The 18,300-nt window shown below is 33.4% G+C and overlaps 2 protein-coding genes across 3 annotated transcripts; both read left to right on the plus strand.

Annotated features, from left to right (window-relative positions):
• LOC111388741 lies at window positions 1–802 on the plus strand. Its single transcript, XM_023013528.1, has 3 exons — window positions 1–162; window positions 256–483; window positions 572–802. Exons 1-3 carry the CDS (start codon window positions 1–3, stop codon window positions 800–802), a joined length of 621 nt encoding a protein of 206 aa, XP_022869296.1.
• Window positions 803–11,772: 10,970 nt separating this feature from the next.
• Window positions 11,773–18,162, plus strand: LOC111388767 (5-methyltetrahydropteroyltriglutamate--homocysteine methyltransferase-like). 2 transcript variants are annotated; one of them, XM_023013567.1, is made up of 13 exons: window positions 11,773–11,970; window positions 12,968–13,321; window positions 13,407–13,494; window positions 14,316–14,443; window positions 14,533–14,924; window positions 15,418–15,581; window positions 16,045–16,125; window positions 16,224–16,390; window positions 16,475–16,580; window positions 16,672–16,922; window positions 17,004–17,205; window positions 17,285–17,366; window positions 17,570–17,963. In XM_023013567.1, exons 1-12 carry the CDS (start codon window positions 11,855–11,857, stop codon window positions 17,321–17,323), a joined length of 2,088 nt encoding a protein of 695 aa, XP_022869335.1. In that variant the 5' UTR covers window positions 11,773–11,854; the 3' UTR covers window positions 17,324–17,366; window positions 17,570–17,963. The 2 variants fall into 2 exon arrangements, with proteins under 2 accessions (XP_022869335.1, XP_022869334.1); XM_023013566.1 differs by lacking the exon at window positions 17,285–17,366 and having other exon boundaries at window positions 17,570–18,162.
• Window positions 18,163–18,300: the final 138 nt, after the last annotated feature.

Here is an 18,300-nt window from a genome sequence, read left to right on the forward strand (position 1 = left end):
ATGACATGCAATTCTGAATGGAAAGAAATGAAAGACAAACTCGAAAAAGGTCAACGTCCTCAAGATAGACTCGATCTCACTACAAGGGTCTTTAGAGGAAAGCTAATGGACCTAAAAGATCAAATATTGAAGAAAGAGATTCTTGGCAAAGTTGCGGCTTATGTTTAAGTGATTAAATTTCAAAAAAGAGGACTTCCACATGCTCACGTGTTAATTATATTGAAAAATGGTTACAAAATCACAAATGCTGACCAGTATGACAAATATGTGCAAGCAGAAATCCGAGACAAAGAAACAAATATGCCTCTTTATGAAGTAGTTGTCAAGCACATGCTACATGGACCGTGTGAAGAATATAACAAGGAATGTCCTCGCTTAGTAAACACAACATGTCGATTCCGTTATCCAAGACCATTTTCCTCGAAGACAATGCAAGGAAATGATGTATATCCAATATATAGAAGAATGAATGATGGAAACAAGGTAAATACAATTATTATTCTTATTAACATTAGTTTTTCTTAACTTACAATATTAGTATAGTCAAACTTCTTCAATTTCAAATTCATAGGTCAAAGTCCGAAATGCAACACTTAATAACAGATGGGTTGTTCCTTCCAGTCCGTATTTGCTTCTACGATATAATTGTCATATCAATGTAGAGATTTGTTCTGGTTTGAAAGCTGTTAAATACATATACAAGTATATCTACAAAGGTCATGACAGAGCAGCTATCTACATATCTCATGATGATGATAGTAGGACAATAAGTGAAATAAGAGAATTCCAAGATGCACGTTGAGTATCTGCACAAGAAGCTTTATGGAGAATTTATGAATTCCAATTGAATGAAATATCACCCACTGTCATCAACTTACAACTTCACCTCCCTAATTAACAAACGGTATCTTATTGGGAAAACCAAGATCTGAACAGAGTTATTCAATTTGATCACATCTCAAGGACGATGTTGACTGAATAATTCAAAATGTGTAACAACAACGAAGATGCAGGGAGGTTCTTATATCGAGAATTTCCAGAACACTACGTATGGAATAGGCAAGCCCGTGTATGGACAAAAAGGAAAAAAGGAGAAGTGATATCACGCATTGCAGGAGCAAATCCAGCTGAGGGGCAAAGATATTATCTTCGTTTATTACTAAATCATGTAAGGAGACCAAAGTCTTTTAAGGATCTCATGAATGTTAATGGGAGTCAATTTTGGATTTTTAGAGAAGCGGCCCAAAAAAGAGGGCTTCTTGAGTCCGATCGAAGTATCATTGAATGCTTAGATGAAGCAGCCGCTTTCGACATGCCTCGAGCATTTAGAAGACTCTTTGCTACACTGTTGATTTATTGTGAACCTACTAATGTTAGAAATTTATGGGATCTTTACTTCGAACATATGTCTGAAGATTTCAAAAAACAAGATTAAGACTCATCACAAATACAGTTTCAGTATACACTTCATGATATTCAATCATTCCTTCAATCCATGGGAACAAGCATCGATGCCTATGACTTGCCTCAACTAACAAATGTCCCCACAGATACGCATTCTCTCAGTACAAAGGACATGTTAGATGAATTATCAATTGAAACACCAATTGAAGATACAAAAGCATCACATTATCTAAATCATGATCAAAGACAATCATATGATCTCATACTTGATAAAGTAAACAATAAAAAAGTTGGGATTTTCTTTGTTGATGGACCAGGTGGAACCGGTAAAACATTTCTATATCGCGCATTACTTGCTGAAATAAGCGGGGTATGATAGCACTTGCAACTGCAACTTTTGGAGTAGCTACTTCAATACTCCCTAGAGGGCGAACAGCTCATTCCAAATTCAACATTCCGTTGCAAACAAATGAATCATCGATATGTCATATATTAAAGTAAAGCAGTCGAGCCGAACTTATACAACAAGAAGCACTCATTATATGGGATGAAGCTCCAATGGCAAAGAGAGCAAACATTGAGGCAGTCGATAGGACTTTTCAAGACATCATGAACAACTTTGAAGCGTTTGAGAGTAAAGTAATGGTATTTGGGGGAGATTTTCGCCAGGTTCTTCCAGTTGTCCCTCGAGCAACAAGACAACAAATAGTTAATGAAAGTTTAGTACGATCATATCTTTGGGAAAAAATGCATAAACTACATTTGACACAGAATATGAAAGCGCAAAATGGTCATCAATTCGTGGAATACTTGATCAAAATCGGCAATGGAACAGAACGAGCTGCAGGAGAAGACTTCATCTCACTTCTAAAAGACATAGTACTTTCCTCCGACAACAACAACTCTCCAGAGCTCAATTTAATCAACTTTGTCTTCTCAGACCTACCAAATAATGTTGAATCATCGGAATATATGACATAAAGAGCGATTCTATCAACTACAAATGAAAACGTTGATCTCATAAACAAAAAAATGATTGATCTTTTTCCAGGTGAAACTAAAGAGTTCCTCAGTTATGATATGGCAATTGATGACACAAATAATTACTATCAACCAGAGTTTCTCAACATATCACTTCCAAATGGAGTTCCACACAATCCCAATTTACTCATTTAATTCTATGTAAAAAGATTTCAAAATTTTGTATACTTTGTGAAGAGGGAAAACTTTTGGCAATTTGTAGAGTATGGAGTAGGCAAGCATCAATAAATATAAGATAATTAAATATTTTCTTATATACTTGGTTACACTGCAAAAAGTTTATTAGAGACTAGTAGATATACAAAAGTTGTATTACAAAAGTTCTCCTACCAAAAGTGGCACTATGCAAAAGTCGCCCTAAGCACCATGTCTTACTACGATAACTAATCGATTTGTACCAAAATTTATAAATCAAAGGCCACCCGGACACATTATTTCTCCAAGAAAACTATCCGAAAATAAGTATATCATAGTGGTGGCTTCAAAGTAGTCGATGTGGTAGCGGACTCCTACAAAGTTGTTAAAGCCTGGAAAATCTGGATATGTCATCCACGTGTGAATTTCTTTGACAAAGATGCAATATTTGCCATCTTCTGAAATCGCCCATTCTCCAGAGGTAAAGTCAATGTATTCAACCGTGATCATCTACAATAAAAATAAAAAAAATAACGTGAATATATTTATTCAGCGAGTAATCTATACCATAATCTTTCTTTAATTTGAATAAGTAAAGAAAACAATGGGCCCCAATTATAGATGTTGATTCTTACCCGTGAGCGCAATATGAAAATAACAATACATGAGCTCAATAATCAATTACACCAATTTGGTGTAAAAACAATAATATCAATCACTATCCAATGCAATGCCAATATCCAATGTCAATATCAATGGGTAGAATCTTGGATCTATAATTGATTTGAAAAGCAAGAAGTAATCCAATAAACATAATTGAAATAAATAAGTTTGGAATAAAAGTAGGTATAGACTACTCACATTCCCTTTTTTCCCAAATCTTAGTAAACCCTTGATAGGAGATAAGTTTGTTAATTATATTATGACCTTATGAAAAGAATTGAATTAAAATTTTGGTTTAAAAACCATGTGGTAAAATTGAAGATATAAAGTGGCTACCTTTCATTAATTACCTTGTCACTCTAGACATTAAGATGACACATGGTATGGTAGGGTTAGGATAAAGTGGCTACCCTACACTTATCATTTTGCCACTTTAAATACTACAAAGCCAAATGGCATGATAAGGTAAAGTGTGGCAAAATAATGATTATAGAAAAATAAATTAATTGCTAATTTAATTCTAAATTACTACTATAAATAGGGGATAGGGTGAGAAAGGAAAATGCATACAATAAAACAAAAGTCAAGTAACTTTACAAATGCAGCACTTTAATTGTCTTGCAACATTGAAGGTGAGTAGTCTATACTTACTTTTATTTCAAACATATTTATTTCAATTATTTTTATTGGATTACTTCTTACTTTTCAAATCAATTATAGATCCAAGATTCTACCCATTGATATTGACATTGGATATTGGCATTGCATTGGATAGTGATTGATATTATTGTTTTTACACCAAATTGGTGTAATTGATTATTGAGCTCATGTATTGTTATTTTCATATTGCGCGCACGGGTAAGAATCAATATCTATAATTGGGGCCCATTGTTTTCCTTACTTATTCAAATTAAAGAAAGATTATGGTATAGATTACTCGTCGAATAAATATATTCACGTTATTTTTTTTATTGTAGATGATCACGGTCGAATACATTGACTTTACCTCTGGAGAATGGGTGATTTCAGAAGATGGCAAAATTGCATGTTTGTCAAAGAAATCCACATGTGGATAATATATCCAGATTTTCCGGGCTTTAACAACTTTGTAGGAATCCACTACCACATCAACTACTTTGAAGCCACCATATAATATACTTATTTTCGGATAGTTTTCCTGGAGAAATAATATGTCCGGGTGGTCTTTGATGTATAAATTTTGGTGCAAATTGGTTAGTTATCGTAGTAAGATATGGTGCTTAGGGCGACTTTTGCATAGTGCCACTTTTGGTAGGAGAACTTTTGTATATCTACTAGTCTCTAATATATTTTTTGCAATGTAACCAAGTATATAAGAAAATTTTTAATTATCTTATGTTTATTGATGCTTGCCTACTCCATACTCTACAAATTGCCAAAAGTTTTCACTCTTCACGAAGTATACAAAATTTTGAAATCTTTTTACATAGAATTAAATCAGTAAATTGGGATTGTGAAAATTATGGTCTATGGGCCCCGATTATAGCTGTTGGTTCTTACCCGTGCGTGCAATATGAAAATAACAATACATGGAATACTCAATTACACCAATTTGGTGTAAAAACAATAATATCAATCACTATCCAATGCAATGCCAATATCCAATATCAATATCAATGGGTAGAATCTTGGATATATAATTGATTTGAAAAGCAAGAAGTAATCCAATAAACATAATTGAAATAAATATGTTTGGAATAAAAGTAGGTATAGGCTACTCACCTTCAATGTTGCAAGACAATTAAGGGGGTTGTATTCAATTGTGACTTTTAAAGACTTTGGGAGATTTAAAAAGTTTCGGTGTATTCAACTGAGACTTTTAAAGACTCTCTAAAAGTTTGGGTGTATTCAATAGAGACTTTTAAAAAGTCTCTATAAGTTTCGAGGTATTCAATTAAAACTTTATAAGAGTCTCTACAAGTTTCGGGTATTCAATTAAGAAAGACTTTCGGGGAATTTATATTTTCGTAGACTTTCAGAGACTTTTGGTAAAGAACGTCCATAGAATTCTCACAACAAAAATCTCTCATCCAACGAGATATTTCTCACAAGCCGGTCGATTGTTTTTCTTCTAGGGTTTCTCCTCCATCTCCTTCAATCAGGTAATCACGCTTTGCACCTCTCTATCTCTTCTTCTATGAGTATTTTGTTTGATTTATGGATAAACCCATCTCCAAAATTGCAAACTTGAAGAAAACAATTCTGGAGATTTTTTGATTTTGGAACATACCCACAGGAAAACACGTTTTCCGGCCTGAAATGCAACACCCTCGACAATCTTTGACTATTTTATACAGAGCCACACTTTTCTATAACCATATAATTAATACATCAACAAATGAAGTTGCGACGTTGAATTCGTCGGATCTGGTTGGGGTTATTGGTTTTAATGAGCAGACAACTGTGCTTGACAACTGTGTGGATTTTTTGTTTCATTTATTATTTTCATTTGAATTCTTGATTTTTGATGTGTTGAATCGATCCTAAATATTCATTTTGTTGAATTTTCATTGATGTTGTTCAGGTTATAGAGACTGGTATGATCTGTGTGGGTAACTTTGTGTTTGGTTATATGTTTGTGAATGTAGTCTCGTAGGTAAATATTCATTTTGCTGAATTTTCATTGATGTCCTAACCATGCAGTTACTATTCCGTCTCTATGATCCATCGAACCCAGTGTACCGACCTGGTTGATTGGCTGGTTGGGTCTGATAATTTTGAATTATAGTAATGTGGCTTAAACGACTTCCACAATCATATTAGGATATGTGTACTGTAAAAGTTATATTGGTATCTTTGATAAATTGGAATATTTTTCAAAATCAACGTATAAATATGTTAATGTCTCTGAAATAGACGTGCATATTCATCAGTTTGGTTCTGCATAATAATATATCAGTTTATTTGTGTAAAATCTACTAGAGAAAGAACTTGCAAATTATTTATCAAATAAATTATCAATTTTGCCTGTATTATATGTTATCTATTTTTTTTAAGTCCATTAATGGTACCCATACCCAACTTCAAGCACTTATCTTAATGGCTTGATTCTTCAACTGGGTTTAGTAACTATCATATGTCAAGGATGAAACATTGACGGAACCTAGAGGCAACAAAGCAGCAAAGGTTGAATATGATTCACAACCCCATCCATATATACACAAATTGATATATTTCTAAAATTAAACAATATCATTAGAGAAAAAACATCCTTACAGGATACTAGGTATATTTGTGTAGAAGAAATGCTTGCAACGTTCCTACTTATTGTTGGTCAGAATACTAGATATTGCTTGATTCGTCAAAAATTTGGTCGATCACATTTCATTACTAGCCGAAGTTTCAACAAGATTTTACAGACATTAAACAAATTTGTGGTAGATATGATGGTCAAACTGGGATTCGTTGTGCCAGAAAAAATATGGGAAAGTACAAGATTTTATCCTTACTCCAAAGTAAGTGATGAAATAAGACGTATTACAATTTTTCTTTTATGTTTTCATTAATGTTCTCGTGAATTTGTTGTACTGTTTTATTATTTTTAGGATTGTATTGGAGCTATTGATGGTACCCATATTCCAACAATGGTAACTGGACGTGATGCAAGTAGTTACAGAAATTGTCATGGAACAATTTCTTAGAATGTTTTGGCCGCATGTAACTTTGATTTGGAATTTATATACGTGATTAGTGGGTGGGAGGGACTAGCACATGATTCTAAAGTGTTGAGTGATGCTTTAACAATGAGAAATGGACTTAAATTACTTGTTAACTTTACAAGTATTTTATATTCAGGTAAATATTTTTTGGGAGACTGTGGATTTCCAAATCGACGTCAGTTTTTAACTCCTTTTCGAGGTGTCCGTTATCATCTTCAAGATTTTGCTGGTCAAGGTCATGACCCTGAAAATACAAAAGAGTTGTTTAATCTTCGTCATGCTTCCTTGAGGAACGTAGTTGAGAGGATATTTGGTATATTTAAATCAAGATTTACAATTTTCAAAACAGCTCCTCCATTTCCATATCGTACACAAGCCGAACTCATATAACTTGTGTAGGATTACACAATTTTCTCCGGAAAGAATGTCGGTCAGATGAATTTCCAGTCGAACCCGATAACGAAGATTCTTCATCTTTTTCGATTAATGAGGGGAAAGATTTTGGACCATTTTTTGAGGGGAAAGAATAAGAAAGAGAGAATGCTAATGCATGGAGGGCTGCTCTTACAGCGAACATGTGGAATGCTGTTAGAAATTTTTGATTTTTTATTTTTTTTTAATGATCATTACTGAAATACTATTTTTTTAATATTTTTATTATTTGTTAATCTACTTGATATAAGATGAAAACGTACTTTATGTTTGGTGAAATATTTGTTTTTTTTATTTGGAAAAAAATTGACATGAAAAATACGAATTATTACTTTACATTTTCAATTATATGAGTTGTGGACGATTTGAATATATAAGAAGTTGCTAAACATATTACATTATATATGTTTAATTTATTCTTTTAAAAAATATAAAAAGTCTTCAAAATTTTGCAAACTATTTTTTTTAATATTTTTATTATTTATTTGATAGAAGTTGAAAACGTACTTTATGTTTGGCGAAATATTTATTTTTTTTATTTGGAAAAAAATTGACATGAAAAATACGAATTATTACTTTACATTTTCAATTATATGAGTTGTGGACGATTTGAATATATAAGAAGTTGCTAAACATATTACATTATATATGTTTAATATATTCTTTTAAAAAATATAAAAAGTCTTCAAAATTCTTCAAACTATTTTTTTAATATTTTTATTATTTGTTAATCTACTTGATATAAGATGAAAAAGCACTTTATGTTTGGCGAAATATTTGTTTTTTTTTTGTTTGGAAAAAAATTGACATGAAAAATACGATTTATTACTTTGCATTTTCAATTATATGAGTTGTGGACGATTTGAATATATAAGAAGTTGTTAAACATATTACATTATATATGTTTAATACATTCTTTTAAAAAATATAAAAAGTCTTCAAAATTCTTCAAACTCTTTAAAAGTCTCTAATAAAAGTCTCCACAAATTCAGAAAAAACTTTTATTAATTCTTACCAAATCCATAGAAATCACTTGAAATTCCACAAAGTCCCCAAAAGTCACCCACTTTAAAAAGTCTCAATTGAATATACCCCCTAAAGTGCTACCTTTGTAAAGTTACTTGACTTTTGTTTTGTTGTATGCATTTCCCTTAATCACCCTATCCCCTATTTATAGTGGTAATTTAGAATTAAATTAACAATTAATTTATTTTTCCATAATCATTATTTTGCCACACTTTACCTTATCATGTCATTTGGCTTTGTAGTGTTTAAGGTGGCAAAATGATAAGTGTAGGGTAGCTACCTTATCTTAACCCTACCATACCATGTGTCATCTTAATGTCTAGAGTGGCAAGGTAATTAATGAAAGGTAGCCATTTTATTTCCTCAATTCTACCACATGGTTTTTAAACCAAAATTTTAATTCAATTCTTTTCATAAGGTCATAATATAATTAACAAACTTTTATTATGTTACGTAAAATGTACAATGCATTATAAACTTACTAAAAAATATATATATACATCACAACACAAAACTTACTAAAGTCTTGGGATGTCACACCACCTCATCCATTAGTGTTGAAAATAAATTGTCCAATAATGCTCTTGAGAAATCTAGATCCTTCAAGTGGGCTCTACAATGGGAGTATGATGGTTTGTCGTCAATTCAGTACACACGATATACATGCAGAGATAACTACTAGATAGTACTCTGGCAAACATGTATTCATTCCGTGTATACCATTAAGTCCTGCAAACGATAAAGGATATCCATTCAAATTCATACGGAAACAATTTCCTGCACGCCTATGTTTTGCAATGACAATCAACAAGGCCCAAGGACAGACAATACCTCGCGTAGGAATATATCTTCCACAACATGTATTCTCACATGGACAGTTATACATTGCACTTTCAAGAGGAATTTCTATGACAACTACAAAGATTTTAGTTAAGTCGGATATCCCTAATCATACAAAAAATTTAGTGTACAAAGAGATTCTCATTGAATAAAAATTTCATTTCACATCAGCAATTCTCCGCAACTATCTTCCAAATTCACATTAATTAATAATGGATCATAGATCGAGAAAAACAATTCAATCCCCACGCACAAATCAATGATCTAGTCAACAGGATTTTCAAAGGACAAAACTATATAGTAATAAATTAAATATATAGAATACATCACTTAAAGGCAATTATAAAAACTAGGATTAATAAATAATCATATCAACAAATGTTTGCAACGATGCATAAATACATATTGAGGGGTGTCACAAGGTGGAATGAGTATTCCTAATTCAAACACTAATTCTGTGATTCACGATATCATTGTTGAAGAAGTCACATTTTTTTGGAGCAAGAGTCAACGATTATAAACAATTGTAGGTTTTCTTTAAAAAAGGAAATAAATAATTTTTTATTTTTTACTTAATTTTTTTTTTGGGGCACCCTAAAGAGTTGGTCTTGAGGTAGCGGCCTCTTGTACCTCTTCTCAAGTTCGGCTATGGCCATTTGTCACGACTTTTGAAAAATCAAAATGAGCTTTTAAAATTTGAAAGTTGATTTTGAATTCGTTTGACTAATTTTATGCAAGTATTTTTTTCTAATTATAAGAATTTCAGAGGAAATTCTTTTAAATATTAGTTTTCAAATAAAAATAATGGAAATTTCCTTCAAAAACTCTTCTACAAAAAACAAAATCAAAAGTTATGTCAAGCAAATCCTTAAACTTCTTTTTAGAAGTTATGCTCCAACAAATTTAATTTTAAAATTTAAGACATTGAAATTATATTATTGTGTAGATGTAAAAGATAATAATTTCTGAATTTAATCTTATGTTCATTAATTCAATTTCTTATATGCAGAATAAAACAAGTTCATCATATTTGGGAATATATACTGATTTAAAAACAATTAAATATAATCAATATAAACAATGAAAAATAAATTACCATTGAGTTGGGCTCGAATAATTTCGTCGACTCGTGCAATACATCCATCACCTCTCCATCAATTATTATCTTCAAAAAATGGACGTCGCATTTCAAGGACAGCTTCTCACATCTAATATTCAGTCCTACACCAAAATTTACATCATTTTGCATCAAATTAATATTCATCTCCAATCATTATACCAAAACTTACACCAAATGAATAGCGTTTTATTATTTTATTCATTCTTTCGATTTTTGACAATGTATTTATTTAAAAAAATTTATTTATTTTATAACTATATAAATTACTAAATCATAATTATGTTAAATTAACAAGTATACTGAATTATTATTGATTACTAAATTATTCACATATTTTATATATTATGTTAAATTGATGGAAATAATTGATTATATTATTAATTTATTATAAACAATTACGTTAAATTTACGAAAATAATTACTAAATTATAAAAACCTTGATTATAATTGATTATATTATTAAAAATAATAAACTTTAATAATATAAGTAATTAATTATTATTATTATTATAGAACGAAAGTGATAAATACCCCTAATCGTTATCTTTGAAAAATGAAAGAGAAAGGCCAAATGGACATTGCACCATTTGGTGGAAAAAAATGGTGCAATGAAATGTTGCACCATTTTGCACTGTTGGAGATGGTGTAAAAGGGATTCCATTCGAGATGGTCTAAACAAGTATAGTGATTTAAGTTTTTTTATTACTTACGAAAAAGGAAAAAAAATGAAAGAAAAGTTTACTTGTACATAATTTTTGTACATAAGGATGTTCATATCTCTCACATAGGACGGGGTCGCCCCTCAGCAGTAAAGCCAAAAATGAATCTTCTTTCAGTAAAAAATAGTTTTTCTTTATTAATCTAAATTTAGATAAAAATAAATAAATAAATAAAAATAAAAAGGAAAGAAAGCAAGTAAAAAGAAATCGAAGTACCAGGTTTATGAAGAGCGAGGAGTTTGACTGGAAGGAATATGAAGAGGACGAGCGATACAGAGCACATCAGTAAAAATGAGACAGATCACAGTTGCGAATGCGCCCCTTTCCTCCTCCTCCCCTATCTTCTTCCCAACTTTCTTCGCTAATCTGCGTCGTCCAACTCCATTTTGCTTCAAGGTTGGAGATGGTGTAAAAGGGAGTCCATTCGAGATGGCCTAAACAAGTATAGTGATTTAAGTTTTTTTATTACTTACGAAAAAGGAAAAAAAATGAAAGAAAAGTTTACTTGTACATAATTTTTGTACATAAAGATGTTCATATCTCTCACATGAGATGGGGTCACCCCTCAGTAGTAAAGCCAAAAATGAATCTTATTTCAGTAAAAAATAGTTTTTCTTTATTAATCTAAATTTAGATAAAAAATAAATAAATAAATAAATAAATAAAAAGGAAAGAAAGCAAGTAAAAAGAAATCGAAGTACCAGGTTTATGAAGAGCGAGGAGTTTGACTGGAAGGAATATGAAGAGGACGAGCAATACAAAGCACATCAGTAAAAATGAGACAGATCACAGTTGGGAATGCGCCCCTTTCCTCCTCCTCCCCTATCTTCTTCCCAACTTTCTTCGCTAATCTGCGTCGTCCAACTCCATTTTGCTTCAAGTTCCGAGTCAGGTTTCTGTTCTCGCCACCTTCTATTATATAGTTGAGAGTTGTATGGTACTAAAACATATGATCTTTTTGGTCTTTCTTGTTTGTTGAAGTGCTATCTTGATAAGAAAAATTCCAGTCTTTAGCAGTAACTAAGGAGATATGAATGCTCGTGTGTTTTCTGCCACCCTGTGATTCTCTTTTTGGTATTTAGTACAACGCAGACACCAGGTGTGTTTGTATATTGTGAATCACATGATAATTGATTATTGAATTTGAGTCTTTATGTCTGTTAGAAGGTCCAATCTTTTATTAGTAAAAACATACACGCATGTGTTTGCAACATTGCTTCAATGAAGATGTTTGATCTGTAGTTTTTGTCTCTGGCTTATCTTGGGCTGTCTTGATAAGAAAAATTCCTGTCTTTAGCAGTAACTAAGGAGATATGAATGCTTGTGTGTTTTCTGCCACCCTGTGATTCTCTTTTTGGTATTTAGTACAACGCAGACACCAGGTGTGTTTGTATATTGTGAATCACATGATAATTGATTATTGAATTTGAGTCTTTATGTCTGTTAGAAGGTCCAATCTTTTATTATTAAAAACATACACGCATGTGTTTGCAACATTGCTTCAATGAAGATGTTTGATCTGTAGTTTTTGTCTCTGGCTTATCTTGGGCTCTTTCAGTTCAGGGTAATGCTTAATAGTGATGTTTGAAAATCAAATAGGAGTGAAAAATTTCTGAAGTTTGGGTTTTTGTTGTGTCCATTTTTATTGCTGAATTATTGGACTTGGTGCCAACAGGCTTGCTTGATCGAAGAATATTTGCGCATGGAGTTGAAAGCTTGATTACTTTTTGACCGTTTATGGGATGCTAACCACTTTCACAATTTTAATAAGCATGATACGTGAATCAAAATATAACAATTTGTGTGCTTAAGAAAAGGAAAAATACTATTGAACTCCGTGAACGCAATTCATAACGTAATTATATTTTTGGCTGCTTTTTGGGAAGCAGGGCAATGACATCTCATATCGTCGGGTATCCTCGTATAGGGCCCAAGAGAGAACTCAAGTTTGCATTGGAATCTTTTTGGGATGGGAAAAGTAGTGCTGAGGAGTTGCAGAAGGTGGCATCTGACCTCAGGTTGTCCATTTGCAAGCAGATGGCGGATGCTGGCATCAAATATATTCCTAGCAATACATTCTCATACTATGACCATGTATTGGACACTACTGCTATGTTAGGTGCAATTCCTTCTAGATATAGTTGGAGTGGAGGTGAGATAGGATTCGACGTTTACTTTTCAATGGCTAGGGGAAATTCCACTGTTCCTGCAATGGAAATGACAAAATGGTTCGACACCAACTAGTAAGTGGTGATTAAATATCCTATTAGTTTCTATTTGTTGTTTCCATGATTCATGCTGAACTACAACACGTTTCAATAAATTTAGTCATTACATTGTTCCGGAGTTGGGGCCTGATACTGAATTCTCTTATGCATCTCACAAGGTGGTGCAAGAATTCAAGGAGGCTAAATCTGTAAGTTTACTTTCGCTTTTTTTGAATAGTTTTGTTTCATTGCCTTATCTTTCCAGAAAATTAATTCTAGATTAGATTTTCTTAATAGAAATGTTTTGAACCTTGGTTGTCTTGTTATTAATTCCTGAAGGATCCTCCCATGTGGCAGTAGAAACCAAAGAGGACATATCTTACACTGTTGAAAGATGAAATTTTGTAGGATTATATGTTCTTCACATTGATAGGTTTGTTCATGAGCACTATATTAGACTGGAGGAGATGTGCAATTTGTAGGATGATCTCAACATTTGTTTTCCAATTGTCACCCAATTCAATGTAACTGAAAATTTTGTCATGTCAAGGAAAAGTGTAATGGGTTCTCAGATGACTGGTAGATTCAATCACTTCACAGCCATTATAGACTGTCTTGAAGCCATTCTATCGTTATCAATGGATTACTTTGAGTTAATGTCTGAACTCACCCTGTTTCAATACATTCAAGTGCTTTATGGCTTTTCTTCTGGAAGACCATTCCTACTTATGTAAATGTCCTTAGATGTTGTAAATTGGCTCAAGGTTCTTATACAGTTAGAAAAAACAGAAAAACAGAGTTAGGGGTTTCATCTTTGCTAAAACTACTTGTAGATTTGGAATATCTTATCCCTTGATATCTACTTTGTCTATTGTACTTTTTTGTTGGTGATACCAGTTTCTATAATTTGTCCCCTAGGTTATAGAATATATATCTCTGTAAGTTTTCTTTATCTAAAGTTCATGTAATGTTAACATTAAAATTGGAATCTCTATGACTCAATAATATTCTGGTATTTTTGTCAATGCAGATAGGCGTCGATACTGTTCCAGTCCTTGTGGGGCCTGTTTCTTATCTATTGTTATCAAAACCGGCAAAAGGTGTGAAGAAATCGTTTTCTCTTCTTTCCCTGATTGATAAAATTCTTCCTATCTACAAGTAAGTTCACAATATACTCTTTATGTGGATTCTTTAAATTTATAGTTCGTGTTGTCTAAATCATTTTGTGACTTCTACCATTTGCTAAGGGAAGTTGTTGCTGAATTAAAGGCAGCCGGTGCTAACTGGATTCAGTTTGATGAGCCTACCCTTGTGATGGATCTTGATTCTCAGAGATTGCATGAATTTACTCATGCCTATTCAGAGCTCGAGTCGTCCTTGTTTGGTTTGAATATTCTCGTCGAGACATATTTTGCCGATCTCCCTTCTGAGACTTACAAAACAGTAACTGCTTTGAAGGGTGTTACTGCTATTGGGTTTGATTTAGTCCGTGGATCAAAGACTCTTGACCTAATTAGGGGTGGGTGTCCATTGGAAAAATATCTTTTTGCTGGAGTTATTGATGGAAGAAACATTTGGGCTAACAACCTAGCCGCTTCTCTTAATACCTTGCAGGCTTTAGAGGGTATAGTTGGAAAAGGTAATTCTCCAATTTTTATTGTACTTAAAGTCTGAAATTTTCTTAAATGCATAAGGTCACTAGCACTTTTTTGAAAATTTAATGCATACTGCATGTGATTTAAAACTGCATCTTGCCCAGTCATCCAGCCTGCTGCTGGACGTGAAACGTGCTATAATGTTTCATTGTGAAAATTATATTCATGATTGACATAAGGAAGAGAGGAAAATGTAATGGAAAGATCAAAATTTAAGATAAATGGAGAAGGCCATACAAGCAGTTAGTTCTCTTAACTAATCTTTGAAGCAGTATTAAGAAGAATTCACCACTAGCCAGACCAAGGACAGCTTTGATTTCGAGACCTGTGACTAATCACCCCAACAATTAAATATACACTATTTCAGTTTCTTTGTCTGTATTAATTTGCATAATATTCTTTCCCTATTGTGTTAGATTGGTGAGCATTAAAATTAATTTGAGCTTTGATTAACACCTTTGTCATTTCTTTCTTCAGACAAGCTTGTAGTCTCGACATCTTGTTCTCTTCTTCATACTGCAGTTGACATGGTCAATGAAAACAAGTTGGACAAAGAACTCAAGTCATGGCTTGCATTTGCTGCACAGAAGCTACTTGAAGTCAATGCATTGGCAAAAGCAGTTTCTGGTCAGAAAGATGAGGTACTTCATTAGTTTTCTAGTTCTCTTTTTCTTTCATATTGGATTGCTTGTAATCTAGGTATTGCTACAGTTCAAATGCACATTGCATTATAATACATTAGTAAGAATCCATTGTTTGAATTCATGTTTGCGGTTTCTCCTTTCTGTATATTTAAAGTTTTGACCTTATATTAAATGGTTAAGGTTGAAATACATTACCTCCAAAAGTTAGCTCTACTTTAAAGTGTGGAAAATTTGATGTTTTATGCTAGCATCTTGAGATAAATGTTTCAGGTGAGAGATATCAGTTCGCGGGATCTGTTTCCATTGTTATTTAGACTTGTTTCATAGTTCACTAGATTGATGAGGTTTTTTTTGAGCAAGGAAATACTAATTGCTTTTCATTTCCATACTGAACATTGCTTTTTACATTATTACTGGAAGTCATTTACTCTCCCTTTTGCCCTGGCTTTTATCTCCTCAGGCATTCTTCTCTGCTAATGAAGCAGCTCAGGCTTCAAGAAAATCCTCTCCAAGAGTGACAAATAAAGCTGTTCAGAAGGCTGTAAGTCTCTTATTCACGACTTACCATTTCCACACTTTCTTGATCTGCCATGTCTTTGTTTTTCTAATGATGACATTGATTTTTGTCATTCTATTCAGGCTTCTGCCTTGAAGGGTTCTGACCATCGTAGAGCCATGAACGTGAGAAACAGGTTGGAAGCTCAGCAGAAAAAGCTAACTCTTCCCATTCTTCCGACCACTACTATTGGATCTTTCCCTCAAACATTGGAGCTTAGGAAATTACGTCGTGAGTACAAGGCTAACAAGTTAGTTTCTTCCGTTTTAGTTCTGTTTTATTATTTCAATTTCCTCGGGACTTCAATTAAGCGTTTCTTCTGATATTCTTCTAGGATGTCTGAAGAAGAATATGTCAACGCCATTAAGGAGGAAATAAGTAAAATAGTCAAACTTCAAGAAGAGCTTGATATTGATGTTTTGGTTCATGGAGAACCAGAGGTGTGATAATAGTACTATTATTGTACAAAAGACAATAAGAAAACGTAATCACAAACATCTAATAGTTTTTACTAAAAATATGCAATTACAGAGAAACGACATGGTGGAGTACTTTGGAGAGCAGTTGTCTGGTTTTGCTTTCACTTTGAATGGATGGGTTCAGTCGTATGGATCTAGGTGTGTCAAGCCACCTATAATCTACGGTGATGTTAGCCGCCCAAAAGCAATGACAGTCTTCTGGTCAACATTAGCTCAGAGCCTGACAAAGCGTCCAATGAAGGGAATGCTTACTGGACCTGTTACCATTCTGAATTGGTCATTTGTCAGAAACGACCAACCCAGGTTTCCAAATCATATTCATTCTGCTCTACGTCTTTTTTCAAGATTTTTGGCAATTTTAATGTGACTCTTTCTCCCCCTTAGACTTGAGACCAGCTATCAGATTGCTTTGGCCATCAAGGATGAGGTTGAAGATCTGGAGAGAGCTGGAATTAGTATTATTCAAATTGACGAGGCGGCTTTAAGAGAAGGTTTGCCTCTTAGAAAGTCCGAGCAAGCATTTTACTTGAACTGGGCTGTACACTCCTTCCGGATAACTAATTGTAGAGTTCAAGACACCACCCAGGTCTGTATTCATTCTGGTCTTCCAAACTAGGTGAAAAAACTACTTTTATTCTCACTTTTCTCAACTCTTCTTCGAGCAGTTGCCTAGGTTAGTGATGATTGTCGGCTATAGAGGGTAGTTGTGGGACATAGCCTATGAAAATCTTCGACATCATTTTCCAGGTTCGCTTGGAAAAGTAGTACATATCATACAATCCCTTTGCATTGTCTGCACGGTTTACTTTTATTCACATGTACGAAAATGTTGACGAAGTATACAGTTTTCTGCCATGAATACAAGCGTTACAAATTAAATCGGAATCTCTCTTCACACGCAATAACTTTGGTACGATTCTTAACATCGTTTTTATTAATGTTTTGGGCAGATCCACACCCATATGTGCTACTCAAACTTCAATGACATTATCCACTCAATCATGGACATGGATGCTGATGTAGTCACTATCGAGAACTCTAGGTCAGACGAGAAGCTTCTTTCAGTTTTCCATGAGGGAATGAAGTACGGTGCAGGCATTGGTCCTGGTGTATACGACATCCATTCACCAAGAATCCCATCGACTCATGAAATTTCTGATCGCATCAACAAGATGCTTGGAGTACTTGAGAGCCGTATCCTGTGGGTCAATCCTGACTGCGGCCTTAAGACTCGCAAATATTCAGAAGTCAAGCCTGCACTGACCAACATGGTTGCCGCTGCGAAGCTCATCCGAGCTCAATTGGCCATTTCCGAGTGAGTTCTGCTAATGGGTCGAAAACCTTGTGCATGTGTAAAATAGTAGGATGGTCATTTTAATCAGGGAATTGGTGGGCTCTTTGTCAATGTAGTTAACATATCTTTTGTTCGGTTTACATTGTTAAACTCCCATGAAGACTGGAATTTTGTTTGGAAACGCTCTGATGCTTAAGGTCATGAGGTTAATAATTTCATAAAGAAGAGTAAATGGAGTTTTTTAAAGTATTCAAGAGTTTTACGTAACTTGATGCAACATCCTGACCTTTATTCCATATCTGTCCTTGAATTTCTAAATACTATTAGAATATGATATAGATTAATGCTGGCTGTACGGGCCAACTTTCATAGGGTCTGTACAGGCCA

This window comes from Olea europaea, unplaced genomic scaffold, assembly GCF_002742605.1.
Source record: "Olea europaea var. sylvestris unplaced genomic scaffold, O_europaea_v1 scaffold528, whole genome shotgun sequence".
Taxonomy (NCBI): domain Eukaryota; kingdom Viridiplantae; phylum Streptophyta; class Magnoliopsida; order Lamiales; family Oleaceae; genus Olea; species Olea europaea.

Excerpts from the sequence above, each read along its gene's own strand:
- LOC111388741 (XM_023013528.1), top strand. The coding sequence starts at position 1 with ATGACATGCAATTCTGAATGGAAAGAAATGAAAGACAAACTCGAAAAA. Across the intron at positions 163-255 it reads TTGGCAAAGTTGCGGCTTAT|TATGACAAATATGTGCAAGC; the intron begins GTTTAAGTGATT and ends AATGCTGACCAG. Across the intron at positions 484-571 it reads GAATGAATGATGGAAACAAG|GTCAAAGTCCGAAATGCAAC; the intron begins GTAAATACAATT and ends TCAAATTCATAG.
- LOC111388767 (XM_023013566.1), top strand. The coding sequence starts at position 11,855 with ATGAGACAGATCACAGTTGGGAATGCGCCCCTTTCCTCCTCCTCCCCT. Across the intron at positions 11,971-12,967 it reads TGCTTCAAGTTCCGAGTCAG|GGCAATGACATCTCATATCG; the intron begins GTTTCTGTTCTC and ends TTTGGGAAGCAG. Across the intron at positions 13,322-13,406 it reads AAATGGTTCGACACCAACTA|TCATTACATTGTTCCGGAGT; the intron begins GTAAGTGGTGAT and ends CAATAAATTTAG.